This window comes from Schistocerca americana, chromosome 1 (assembly GCF_021461395.2).
Source record: "Schistocerca americana isolate TAMUIC-IGC-003095 chromosome 1, iqSchAmer2.1, whole genome shotgun sequence".
Classification (NCBI taxonomy): Eukaryota; Metazoa; Arthropoda; class Insecta; order Orthoptera; family Acrididae; genus Schistocerca; species Schistocerca americana.
The window spans coordinates 1,148,999,036-1,149,013,934 of record NC_060119.1 but is presented as its reverse complement, the minus strand read 5'-3'; the positions used below and the strand labels follow the sequence as shown (position 1 = coordinate 1,149,013,934).

Genomic DNA, 14,899 nt, shown 5'->3' with positions numbered 1-14,899 from the left:
GCTGCTCACATCAAAGATACTTATCACTTCCTTTACCAACTCTCCACCATCCCCACCCATTTACCACGCACATCCCTACTCGTCACTGTTGATGCCATCTCCCTACACACAAACATCCCTCACACCAATAGCCTTGTTGCTATTGAACAATACCTCTCTCAATACCCTACACGCTCCAAAACCACCACCGCATTCCTTATACACCTTACAACTTTATCCTGACTCTCAGCTACTTTTCTTTTGAACGGAAGGTATGCAAACAAATGTGCAATGCAGCTATGGCGACTCTCCTATGCCAACACTTTTATGGGCTATCTAGAGGAAACGTTCCTAGCCCCCAAAAACTCTGTTCCCCTAGTCTGGTTCAGGTTCGCTAATGATATTTTCATGATCTGGACTCAGGGACAAGACATACTATCCTAATTTCTTCACAACCCCGACAGCTTCTTTCCCATCTGCTTCACCTGGTCCTCTTCAACTCAATGTGCCACTTTTCTGGACACTGACCTCCACCTCTGATGGCTCCAACCACACCTCTGTCCATATTAAACCCACTAATCACCAACAGTACCTGCATTTTGATAGCTGCCATTCTATCCTCTCTACACCCCCACAGAATCAGCTACAAAGAAGTGCCCCCATCATCCCCCACACAACTCCTGAGTTAAACAACAGAGTCATATCCTTTGTCAAGGTATTGATGAACTCTCAGCATCCCTTGAAATGATTGACAATCTACTCAAGATCCTTCCCACCCATCCTGAAGTGGTGTCCTCACTACCATCCATTCTACACGACATCCTAGTCCATCCCTAAGCCATTCCCGCTCCCAACCCTTTGTCACAGGAGTCATATACCTGAGGTAGACCATGGTGCAAGACTGCCCAATCCACCCACCCATCACTCCCTACTCCAGTCCTGTCACAGGCTTATCCTACCCCATCAGCGGTCCCACCACCTATGAAAGTAGCCATTTCCCATACCAACCCTGCTGCCACCACTGTACTGTTTTTTATGTCAATATGACTCAAACCAGTCATCAACCAGGATAAAAGGCCACTGCCAAACTGTTGCTAGTAACAAAACATGCCATCTGGTGACACAACATGCTCAATTTCAACCTCTGCTTCACAACCCGGGCCATCAGGATCCTTCCCTCCACGACCAGGTTCTTTGAACAACGCAGATGGGAGATATCCTTGCACCAAACCCTATGCTTCTGTAATGGTCCTGGTCTTAATCTCTGGTGGCCCAATGACCCCACACCATCTACCCAACAGTTTCTACTTCCTCCATCCTGCAACTCCTCCCAATTCATGTTCCCACGTCATCTTCAATGTGCACAACTCTCCTCCATCTCCGACAACTGAACATTACACGCCTACCCCACGTACCCGTCACCCTTCCATCCTGCATTCCTAGCTCGTAAGCTGGTTGTCTCTCTCTGAGTCACTAGTCACCCACCCCTAATACCCCCCCCCCCTCCTACCTCCCCACCGCTCTACCCTATACTCACCCCACCCAACACGACCACCACCACAAACTAGTCCAGCTGCTGAAATGCAGCACTAGTACTGCTCATCTAGACAGAATTATGTACGAGGATAGCCATGTGTGAACAAGTGTGTGTGTGTTTCTTTTTCTTAACTTGAAAAATGATTACTCCAAAAGCTAGCAAGTTTCCTTTCTTGTGTGTGTGTGTGTGTGTGTGTGTGTGTGTGTGTGTGTGTGTGTGTGTGTGTGTGTGTGTGTGTGTTGACAACTCAACACTTCTGCTTTTTGGTGAGGTCTGTTTTAATTAAAAAGCATTTACATTCTATCAGAACTTTCCAAAAACTATATCTCTAACCACTTAAGCTTCCCAAGCACCACTATTACACTCCTGTGTGGTCTATACTGACTGGCTGCAATTCCAAAAGCATCCTTCGAATTGCTTTGATGCTCTATTTTCAACCCAATTGATTTTTTGTCTTCATTCTTCCAACTGGTTTGATGTGGCCCACCGCAAATTCCTCTCCTGTGCTAACCTCTTCATCTCAGAGTAGCACTTGCAACCTACTCCTCAGTTATTTGCAGTATGTATTCCAATATTGCCTTCCTCTACAGTTTTTACCCTCTACAGCTCAGTCTAGTACCATGGAAGTCACTCCCTCATGTCTTAACGAATGTCCTATCGTCCTGTCCCTTCTCCTTATTGGTGTTTTCCACATATTCTTTTCCTCTCTGATTCTGCGCAGAACCTTCTCATTCCTTACCTTAACAGTCCACCTAATTTTCAACATTTGTCTGTAGCACTCAGTCTGAAATGCTTCGATTCTCTTCTGTTCCTGTTTTCACACAGTCCATGTTCCACTAAAATACTCCAGATGTACATTCTCAGAAATTTCTTCCTCAAATTAAGGCCTAGGTTTGATACTAGCAGACTTCTCTTGCCATTGCTAGTGTGCTTATAGTGTCCTCCTTGCTCCGTCTGTTGTTGGTTATTTTGTTACCTATGCTAAGTTTCTCGCTTTTCTCATGTATGCTACTTCTCATTACTTCAATCTTTCTTTGATTTACTCTCAATCCATATTCTGTACTCGTCAACTGTTCATTCCATTCAGCAGACCTTGCAATTTTTCTTCACTTTCACTCAGGATACCAATGTCATCAGCAAATCATATCACTGATATCCTTTCACCTTGAATTTTAATTACACTATTGATCCATTCTTTTATTTCAATCATTGCTTCTTTGATGTACAGATTGAACAGTAGGGGTGAAAGACCACACCCCTGTTTACAGGTCCTATTGATTAGGACTCATAATACTTTGGAGCTGCCTGAAAGTCCACCACCACACATAATCTTACAAGTGCACTTTCTCGATGTTCTCCTTCAATCTTGTTTGTGTTCTTGTACTTCTCAAACAACTAGGAATCTCGTTAAAGACTGGAGCTCAAGTATTGATTACCAGATTGAGCAGGTATCCTATAGAAGAGTATTTTTGCAGGTCTTCACAACAGCATTTTTCAGTTCACATGCACTTAGTTGCATCAACATGGCAAGATTCAGTTTGACAAATGCTGAAATTGCTCAAGAGTTATCACATAATTTTGAGGATAGTGACATTGATTTTTCAGAAGGTGGAGTTGCAGACAAATCTGTAAATAAAAAAATATGTAATCACCGAGTTAATCTCAGTATGATTACAGGGAACATATTTTCAGGAGTGCAGCTGCCTGGATGTTCCATTATTCTCCATAAAGAACCCAATAGTATTGGATTGTAAAATTACTGATACACACCAGGAATGTGTTATATCACTTAAATGCTTACATACTAGGCTAGGAAGTAAAATGAAATAGAACAAATTTGAAAACAGCGGTAGGGAATGGGAAAGCTAGGTCTGGATTTGCTGGGACAATCTAATGCAGCTATTAATGAAACTGCATACCACAGAAAAATGTGATATAAATAGATAGATAAAAAATCTATACAACAAGCACCGGGAGGATAAAACACATAAAAGTTAAGGAAATGTGCAAGCTTTTAGAGTCAGTGACTACTTCTAGTACAAGCTTTTAAGGGGAAGGAAGAAGGATGAAGGAAAAGGACTGGAAAGGCGTAAGAAATGGGAAGGGTTATGGAAAAGTCATCCATGACCACATGTCCAGGGAGACTTACTGGATGGGGTGAGAAGGAAAGACTGAATCAGTCTTTCTTTCTCATTCCATCTGTTAAGTCTCCCCAATCCACAGTTCTGACCACCTTTTCCGTAATTCTCCTCATTTCCTAAATCTCGCCACTCCTCGTTTCCCTTCAGCCCTTCCGTCAGGAGGAATCAGTGGCTCTGCAAGCTTGCATATTTCCTCAACATTTGTGTGTGTGGTTTCGGCACGGCTTGGTGAGTACATTTTTTTATCTCTACAATTATATTTTCAGAAAATAATTATTTTTGTTGATATAGACTAAAATGTGATCTATTCTTGAGTACTGTTCCAGTGTTAACACTTGGTGCTGAGCTGCAAAGTGCAGCCGAAAAATGTGGCTGTTTTTACTATGGTAACCCACTGAAGTTCTTAGTTTACTAGTAAACCTTAAATTAGAGGATCTGTGTGTTTCATTAATGTATTACTGGAATATAATTTGGTGTAATAAAGAGTAAATCTAGCTGTTATTTTAAAACTTTGCATAATCACATAGTTTCACAGAAAAACTCACATATTTTTTGCTCATGAAATAAAAAAGTAAGCACTAGATGTATACTACATTTAAGTACTTTATATTATTAATAAATGCAAAGAAATGATACAAAAAGATATACCTGCTTTGCTCTCCTTTCAGCTCTGAGCTCAGCTTTTGACTTTCCATCTGTACTTGGCGCTGCCACTGGAGTTTCTGTCTTCTGTTTCATTATAACAGACCTTTCCTTCACTTTTTCATCATCTGAAGCATTGATTCGTTTCTGTACTGGGACCGACTGTTGCGGCAACTTCCTTGCCTTGTGGTCATTAATTTGGGCCATTGCTGCCTGAATTCCTGATGCTACATCACTTGTGTCCACACAACTCGTGCCCTGCAGTGTAGGATGAACACCGTCAACTAATTTCAACGCATCACTGGTATTGGTTTGCTCACCTGCAACTCCCGATATGGGACTGTTACTGCCAGTCTGGGTGAGGGTCCGATTTGTGGTCTGTTGTGGAGTAGAAATTCCATCAACTAACTTCAAAGAGTCGCTTGCATTTGGGTGCTCAGTTGCAGCAGCATCTGTCTTGGACTCATTTGCAGAAGGTTTCAACTCGGACCAAGGTGATACATGCTGTGTGAGACTAATTCCATCAACAGATTTCACAGAAACATTCACATTTGTTCCCTCTGTGTGAGTAGAACTAGCAGTATCTATTTTAGGAACGCTACTCCCAACTTGTGAATGAGGCTGACCTGAATTCATCACTGAAGTGTGCAGCCCATCTGCTAACTTCACGGCATCACTGGTATTTGGTTTTTTGACAGCACTGGCTTTATGTCCACTGTTTCCAGCTTGCACAAGAGATTGACTTGAGTTGATCACTGCAGGATGAATGCTGTCGGCTAACTTTAAAGCATCGCTTGAATTTGGGCTTTGAGCAACGACATCTACCTTACGTTCAGTATTTCTAACCTGTTCATGAGGCTGACTTGAGTTGACAACTGTTGGATGAATACCATCAGCTAACTTCAAGGCATCACTTTTATTTGGTTTCTCACCTGCAGTATTTACTTTGGGCCTACTATCGTCAGCCTGTACACATGACTGACTCGAACTCATCGCCATATTTGAGGTTCCATCAGGTAACTTCTGTGGATCATTTGGACTTTGTTTTTCAGTGGCGGCAGCAGCAGCAGCATTTAGCTTGGAACTTCTGCTAGCAGCAACTTCAATATGTTGTAGCTGCACAGTGTTAGCTGCACTGGATTTCTTTATTTGTTTATTATCATCAACATTTGCTTGCTCGGCAGTGATACTGGATGTGGAAGCAGCATCATTTGTTTGTGCTGCAGTTGGCTGGTTCTGCGTAACTACCACCTTTGATTTTTTTGCTTGTTTAGCTAACTTTCTTGCCTCCCTCTCTGCCTTTATTTCTTCACGTGTTTTGTCTGTTTTTGGCATTGTGAGGGGTTCTGATGAAGACTCACTTAAACAATTATCTGCAGCACTTTTACCACAATCAGCCTCAACTAAACTTACAGGAGTATTTTTGATGCCCTTAGTACTTTCTATGGTAGTTTTCTCCTTTTTAGTCAACAAGGGGAGATTCTTTTTCTCGCACGATGAAACAGCTGTTTCTTTAGAAAATTCCTGCAACTCCAAAGGACTTTGCTTTAACTCACGTATAGAAATATGACTTTCTTTTTCCACACTTTTGCTAAAAACAGCCTTTTCCTCTAATAACGTCTTCTCGCACTTTTTATCAGTAAGTGAAAAATGCTCATTCACACAAAATCCAGATGAGTCTACACGACATGTAGGGCTCTTTGAAGTAATTATTGATGGTTTAGTATTCTGAATCTTCACGTGACTGTTATCACTCTCCTTTGATTTTACAGGTGCTGCACTGCAAATGCTGCTGGAAAGCACTGAGGAGGTCTTGCTGATGTTGAATATCTGATTGCTTTCTGCACTACTAGTGACTCTGTTTTCAAAGTTTGGACTGGTATATATGGGGCCACTTATAAGGACACTTCTCTGTAGTGAGAGAGCAGAGGGCAATTCCGTATCGCAAAGAGGATTTTTAATTATTTTACCTTCAGTTTCTGGAAGGAACGTGTGTACTCTTACATTTAAACTATCAGAGTTGTCTACTGAACTGGTTGGAAAGCCTTTACCTATAGGCTCCTTTTTTCTCTCATGTAAAATTCTAACTGTGTTTTCAGGCAAAAGTGTCTTCCCAGAAACTTTGGATGCAGTATCGCAGCTGGATGTTTCAGTACTTGCCGAACTTCGATTTGAAACAGTAATCTTCTTTTCCTTCTCTTTTGATTTGGGAAGTTTTGACACTGATTCAGTAACAGGTTTACCTTTCTCTACAGTATTGTCATTTCGACCCGATGACTTCTTTGCCTTATTTCCGCTATTCAGTGACAAGCTAATATCATTCTGTAAACCCTCAAATAGAATACCATTGCTGGTTTCTGAGGATAAAGGATTGTTTGAGCTTACTACAGCCTGTTTCTCTTTCTTCTGTTTTCTCTTGGTCGCTAAAATATTTTCTGACACTGATTTGGGATTTTCCGAAGCTGTACCATTTGGCAAAGTATTTCCCTGGGAATAACTGTTTCTCACAGCAGAACACAAATGTCCACCATTGTCATCTAAACATGTGTCCTCTGTTACTGGCCTTCTGGGTACAATGTGATTGCAAATATTATTGGTTTTGTGTGTGTTTCTTAAACTATCTGAATTCTGTTCAAACAAAAAGTTTCTAGTACTGATGTCACTAGACAAATTACTAAATTCAGTCTGTGAATTGCTGCTGTCATTTGCTTTCTCCTCAAGATTAGATTCACTATCACCACACTTCTTCTTTTTCTTCTTTCGGGACTTTGCTGGAACCTGTTTGTTTACAAGACCCAACACCTGCAGAATTCGCTTCTTCCTTAGTCTTCTTTTTTTTGCTTTACTCAATGGCACTTTTGATCCACTTTCATCAGATGATGGGACCACAGCATGTCCAGTCTCAAGGTCTTTAGGTTTTACTTCGTTTTTATTTGAGATATTTTGTTTCTCTGACAAGGACAGTGACTGAGCAGCATGGTCCTGGAAACACAAACCTATTTTTTCATTCGAAACACAAGTTTTTTTGGCGTTTCTTCTAGTCTTGGACACATTCTGAGTTAATTTATTTTCAGATTTTTTATCAACTGATGCCTTGCTTAAAGATGAATTCTCTATGGTTTGGGTAGGTACCAAGGGCCCAAGACCCTTCTTTTTTCTCTTGGCTTTCAATTCACAATTTTTTTCAATGTGTTTATGTTGATTTTCATTCTGCACTGTTGCTGACTTTTGCTTCCTTTTAACTGTTTCTCTCTGATGTTGCACGTCCTGTAACACAAAGATTGTGATCAGTAGTGAAACGACATTTTAAAAACAGCAACATGAACATAAATGTGATGTTACGTAAGATGCAAGGTTTTAACAAAGGAAAAATAATATATCTCACTCTAAAAATGATTTTATTAATAATAATAAATAAATAAAAGAGATCTGTTTATTTTATGGAGATAACGGATATGAATAACTCGTGTGTGTGTGTGTGTGTGTGTGTGTGTGTGTGTGTGTGTGTGTGTGTAAAAATAAATAAGTATCTGAAACAAGTGGAAGAAGGTATCACTCTGCTAGGTGTGTGTCACCATCCACACTTCATAGTTCTATGCTTTTGAAGTCTCTCCCTCTTGCTATATCTTTCAACCTTGAAAGTTTAGTTTCTGAGTACAATCAACACTGTTAATTTTATTATTATTATATTATTTTAATGATGTCTGAGGTAGTAGCCAAAGGTTTGAGGAGCAACAGACTATTGACGCAGCTGATCCAGATAATGCAGTTAAAGCTAGCGACGTGAGACCCATATAACTCAAGAGTACAATGTTACTGATGTGCGGAACTCTCCTTATAGTTTAGTTACCGCCACATCAAAACAAACAGTTACAAATAACTGTACACCTGTACACATTTAAAATAGAATGAGAAAATGATAGAAATGCAGGGCATTCATGGCATAAAAAAGTCACTATCTATGCTACAATTCAGAACTTCCCTCTATTGCTTCCCATTTATACACCTATAAATGTATTGGGTACCATTACAGGGGTTGGGAGGGCTCAGATTTTGCAGCAAAATAATTGCGGTCTGACTTTGAGTTTCACTTTGTGGAACAGAATCTCAGGATAGTGACTAAAATAAAAGAAATAATTTTGTCGTAGAGAGTGCCAAAATTCAACAACTTGATATACCATATTTCCTCCATCTTTGTGAATCTATGTATGTGTGTCAGTGCCACCTCCAGCTTAGTCATCCCCTGTTTCTAACCTAGCTCTCAAGCACTACTGAACATTGTAATGATTTATTACTAATGCCAGGAAACACTAAGCAAAAGAAACAGTCTTGGAGTGATGCAACTGTTTCATACAAATTATCTAGCAGGCTAAATTTTGCTCCTTTGCTTTAAGCAAATTTTAATAATAATAATAACGAAGAACTTTAAGGCACCCCGGCTGTCGTAGATTCATGTCAGCACACTATGAAGATGAAGCATCTACATAATATTGCACCAAACTTGTATTTTGCCAGTTGACCTACATTCCTAATCTACCACTATCTTCATTACTACTGACAGCAACTGCTTGAAATTACTACAAAAAACTAGGGAAAGACTATTTTGTACATATCTGAAGGCTTGGTTTGGTGTTTCTAACATCTTGTGGTGTATGAAAGTACACCTGGGCCACACAATTAATAAAAAGAATGATAATCCACTCTTTCTTGGTCACTGCTCCTTGAAATAAAGTAGACTTCAAATCAAAAATTTTCTATAAACTGCAAAACAATGTGTCTTTTATATCTAAGTAACAATGGCACAACAAGTAATACATTGTTGTTATAATTTAGATCAGTAAAAATTACTCCAGTGAGAAACTTAACTGGAATGTGTAATACATGCAACATGTAATTTCAATTAAATCAGTATAGTCCTATGATAAGTGCGATTACAAACTGTTCCACAGTAAGGTTCATTGAGCCCTTTTGAATGGTTTCTGTCGAAGCTGAGGTTCCCACAACATTCATCTGATTCTTGGAATGATTCTCCTGAATCTCTTCCCAAGGCATATTGCTTGATGACAGATAAAAATGAAATTTAATTAAATAAATAAATCTCTGAAACTAGGCCTGAATCAAAAATTGTTTCACTCACAATGCCACAAAGCACAAGTTTCTCATCAATGATCGAAAATAACAATATTGTGAAAATGATGGATTGCTACACACACTATGTTGGAGATACTGAGTTGCAAACAGGCAAAACAAAAAGACTGCTAAACAAATAACCTTTCAGCCAAAAGAACTAATTCTGGAGTAGAAACACACACACACACTCTCTCTCTCTCTCTCTCTCTCTCTCTCTCTCTCTCTCTCTCTCTCTCTCTCTCTCTTACACAAACACAACTCACACCACTCTCTCTGGCTGCCAGGGCCAGGCTGCGAGCAATTGTGCATAATGGGAGAAGCAATCTGGGTGGTGGGGGTAAGGAGAAGGCTGGGGGCGGGGAGGGGGTCGGTAAACTGCTGCTTGTAGGAGCATACAGGGATGAGGTGGAGAGCGGGTAGGACAGCTACGTGTAGTCGGGAGGTTAGACAGAGGATGGAAGGGAGGAGGGGGAGGGGAAAGGGAGCGGAAAATGAGAAAAGTAAAAAGACTGGGTGCGTTGCTATGTAGAGTTCACGCCTGCACAATTCAGAAAAGCTAGCATTGATAGGAAAGATACAGATGGCACAGGTTGTGAAGCAGTCGCTGAAGTGAAGAACGTTGTGTCGGACAGCGTGTTCAGTAATTGGATAGTCCAGCTATTTCTTGGCCGCAGTCTGTTGGTGGCCATTTGGGTGGACAGACAGCTTGTTGGTTGCCATGCTCACATAAAATGTACAGTGGTTGCAGCTTAGCTTGTAAAGCACATGACTGCTTTTAAAGGTAGCCCTGCCTTTGATGGGATAGATGATACTTGTGACCAGATTTAAGTAGGTGGTGGAGTGAGGATGTATGGGGCAGGTATTGCATCTATATCTATTACAGGGATATGAGCCATGAGGCAACAGGTTGGGAGTGGTGGTGGAGTACAGGTTGATGAGAATACTGTGTAGGTTGGTGGATGGTGGAGTACCATTGGGGGAGGGGTGGGAAGGATAGTGTGTAGGACATTCCTCATTTCACAGAACGACGAAAGATAGTCGAAACCCCGGTGGAAAAAGTGATTCAGTTGCTACAGTTCTGGTGGTACTGAGTCAAGAGGGGAACACTCCTCTGTGGCAGGACGGTTTTGCGCAGTGATCGCCGACATAGTGTAACTGAGGAGGAATAAGGGGAACCAGCCCGCATTTGCTGAGGCAGATGCAAAACCGCCTTGAAAACCATCCACCAGGCTGGCTGGCACACCAGACCTTGACACTAATCCTCCACGCAGATTCATGCCGAGGACTGGCACGCCTTCCCGCTCAGGAAGCAGTGCGCTAGACTGCACGGCGGTGGAAGCATAGTAACCAGTTTTCTGTTTACTGCCCCATATATAAAAGGCACCGCTGAAGGTATCAACTACAAACAAATCCATTGTATGGCAATGGGCACCTGCATTGCACTACCCTCTGCCAACCTATTCATGGGCCATCTAGAGGCTTCCTTCCTATCCACCCACAATCCCAAACACCTCACCTGATTCACAGATTCACTGATGACATTTTTGTGATCCGGATCGAGAATGAGAACACCTTATCTTCATTCCTCCAGAATCTCAACACCTTCTCCTCCATTCGCTTAACCTGGTCTTCAAACCAACAAGCCACATTCATTAATATTGACCTCCACTCCTAAATGGCTACTTCAGCATCCTTTCATATCAAACCTATCAACCGTCAACAATACCTCCATTTTAACAGCAGCCATCCATTGCATACCAGGAAGACCCTTCCATACATCCTTAACCACCTACTGCTGCCGAATCTGTAGTGACAAGCAGTCCCTCTCGAAATGTACCAAGGTTCTCACTCATGCCTTCACAGACTGAATTATGCTCCCACTCTTGTACAGAAACAGCTCTCCTGTGTCTTATTTCTCCAATAACCCACTAACTCATAAAGCCGCACTGTCCAGCCACAGAGGAGTATTCGCCTCATGACTCAGTACAGCCCAGGACTGGAGCAACTGGATCACATTCTCCACCAGGTTTTGCCTACCTCTCGTTGTCCCTTGAAATATATCCTTCCCATATCACCCACAGTGGTATTCTACCGGCCACTGAACCTACACAATATCCTCATCCCATCTCCACTCCGTCCATGCTCCCAACCTCTTGAGTCATGGTTAATATTCCTGCAACAGATCTAAATGAAAGACTTGTCCTATACACCCTCCATCACTGCTACTCCAGTCCAGTCACAATATCACCTATCCAATCAAAAGTGAGGCCAACTGTGAAAGCAGTCATGTGATCTACAAGCTAAGCTGCAACTACTGTGTTGCATTCTACATGGGCATGACATGACAACCAACAAAATGTCTATCCGCATGAATGGCCACCAACAAACCGTGCAGCACTTTACTGTCCCCCCACAGCTATCCCTTCCTCTTCCCAGCCCAAGCTCCTCCTTACACCCACTATAACCAGATTGCTTCTCCCATCATGCACAGTTACTCACAGTCTGGCCTTGGCAATTAGACACAGTGGTCATGTATCTGTGAGTAGTGGAGTGCACACGTGTGTTTGTTTTCTACTCCAGAACAAGGCCTTTTAGCCAAAAGCTTATTTGTTTAGCGGTCTCTTTGTTGTGCCTGTCTGCAACTCAATATCCCCACTATATGGTGCATAGCAATCCATCACTTCTCATAATATTGTCATTATACCATCTTGGATTTTCCATTATTTGTATACATAGAATAAATTTATTGGAAACACAGGTCATAAAAGGAAACCACTATATAAAAACAAGTTACCAGAACAGTAAATTTAATAATTGTTTAACGAATCATGTTATGGAAGCCAATATCAGTCAATAATAATGGAATGGAATGGGTACATTCTATAAACACTTGTAGCAAGAATATTTGCATAATATATTTTATTGAGCTAGTATTTATTGCCTTTACACATGCAACAGTCATAAAATAATGGAAACACCTGTTCTTAAAAATAAACTGACTGTTCGGCACTGTCCCCATGCACTTTAAATAAGGATAACTCATCATGCCATGACACATACATTATCGGAAGCTCCAGTCAACACATTGGTGTATTGGGGATATTATTGCCACTCCTGCTTCTTCTTCTTCTTCTTCTTCTTCTTCTTCTTCTTCTTCTTCGAATCCAGAAAACTGTAGATCTCATTTTTATTTTTCTAGATGAAGCCTTGTAATAAATACTGGTACTGATTACTGATGTACAGGAAAGTTGTTACTTGATGTGGAGAAATGAACATAATAATAATAATAATAATAATAATAATAATAATAATAATAATAATAACAATAACAATAATAATGCTCATTCACTATTGTGGCACTTAATCTCAAATGCAGATGTCCACTTGGTGAGTGGGTCATTCCATATCAAATCACCCAATAAAAAATAAATTTTACACCCACCTCCTTAGATTTTCATGACATTTGGCTCAGATGGTTCTAATACCATCCTGACAACACCTGCAAATTTTTTTTGCTCTATCTCTTATAGTTGTTTTTTATGTTTTGCGTTTTCCGAACCTTCGGAAATTTGTATTCAAAGTTTAAAATTGTTTATCTTAAAAACTCTTTTAGATAACATCATGAATTTTTGCAGCAAGTTTATTTATTATACATATTTGAAGATAAAAATGATACTATTAAAATATATTAATATTTTCTATGAAAAAAATATATATGTATTTTTTTTTCTTTTTTTTTTAACGGATGTTTTGTTTTATAAGAATTGCAATATCTAGAGTCTCAGACCTGATAGAATGCTCAAATTTGTTTTAATTTGCTCTTAAACATATAGGCTACTTGATAAAACAAAATTAATGATGGCTTTTTAACATGTTTATTAATTATAGTAGATTACATTAGAATTATGTACAAAGATAGTGTACTTATGAAACTTATGCATAACCCAACTGATTGTTTGAAACATTGAACTTTTTGAATAATTTTGTCTTTTTAATAAACATTAATGCTGATTCAAACTGTTTTTCCACTTCATTCAAGAGCTTTCAGTTCTTCTGATACAGTCTTTTTTGAAGTAATACATTCCTCCAGTGCCGCTTGATTGAGGTGCGTCTATTTACACAGACTATGTGCTCCAAAGGCACTACGCAGGAATCTTCTCTTTCAGGCCAATAAAATGATGCAGCTAGTCCTGAAGGATGTGGAAATAGATTTTCTGCATCTTCTTCATCATTGAATATTGTTTTTACCAGTCCAAAGTACCAGTTACCATCATAATTTGCAGCCACATAGCTATTTATGGATGGTTCAACACGAACCCAATCAGAAAAAGAATGGAAAGAAAAGACTAAGGAGGGTTTTATACTATCTGTAGTCCTTCTAATTTCAAGGTTGTTTGTTGGAAGTTGTTTGAAGTTATGAAAACTTCTTGTTCCAGGAATGGTTAGGGTTGCTGAAAAACGTTTTTCTAGTTTTAACCATAGCAAATCAGCTTCTTTTTTGTTAATAAAGTGAAAATGAATGTTTTCAATATTTTTTTCACAAAACTTGTACACATCGATTGCTGTCATTATTTGTTCTTCGTCTGAAAGCTGTAGACTGGCTTTCCTTAAAATTCTTTTAATAGTTTCTCCTAGGCCATCACAAATTGACTTCCCATGAGTTGTTGCAAAAAAAGAGTGTTGGGCCTTCAAATTAAAGTCTCTCAAGTGTTCAGTCAAATTTTTAAAACTGTTTCTATTTTTGTACTGCCCAGCACAACCATCTGTAAAATAGTGAACTGAGTCAATGTAAGTATGATGGAATGACAGTCACTTTGTAATTTCTTTTTGTACAAAGTTAACAAAACCAGTGACATGTTCTTGGTCATCACTAATAAAACAGTGGTTGAAAACAAAAACATTGTTTTCATCATTTCTTAGAAAAACTCCAACTGGGTGTAGAGTACAACCACCTCTATTTCAGTGGTAACTTTGGATCTCATTTTGTAACAAAGGAATAATTTTCACTGAAATCCATCACAATAATTGCTGTTTTGGGTGGTGGGTCTTCTTTCAATCTTTTAAAGGCTGCTGATTGGGATTTTGCTATAAACGAGTACGGGGTGAGCTTTTCCAATGACCTAACCAATAAAGAAATGTAGTCTTCTGTCTGATCATTTCTGCCCTGTCTGTGTTAAGCCACTGACTGATTACAATTTCATCTTCTAAATCATAATCTTCACTTAGTTTTTCAGTTAAGTACTCAGTTAGTGCAGCATTTGCAGGACAGCTGTCGCAATGATGTAGCATGCAGTTTTGGTTTTCCGTGTTGCACACAAGGCATCTTAATTAGGTCTTTATAAGATTCTTCAATTTTCACAGCATCCAGTAATGGTTTAACATTCTGGTGGATACTGAATACACATACAGTGTGTGTGCCTGCAGCACCAGCAAGGATACACCATTTAGGTCTCAATAAACAAAATTTTGA

General features: G+C 39.8%; 1 protein-coding gene across 3 annotated transcripts in view; it reads right to left on the bottom strand.

Annotated features, from left to right (window-relative positions):
- LOC124619396 overlaps positions 1-14,899 on the bottom strand; it is a 111,170-nt gene that overhangs the window by 83,338 nt on the left and 12,933 nt on the right. For all 3 annotated transcript variants that reach the window (XM_047145762.1, XM_047145753.1, XM_047145769.1), the window contains exon 3: positions 4,306-7,566. In XM_047145762.1, coding sequence (XP_047001718.1) covers positions 4,306-7,566 — 3,261 coding nt within the window. The remainder of the gene's footprint in view (positions 1-4,305; positions 7,567-14,899) is intronic.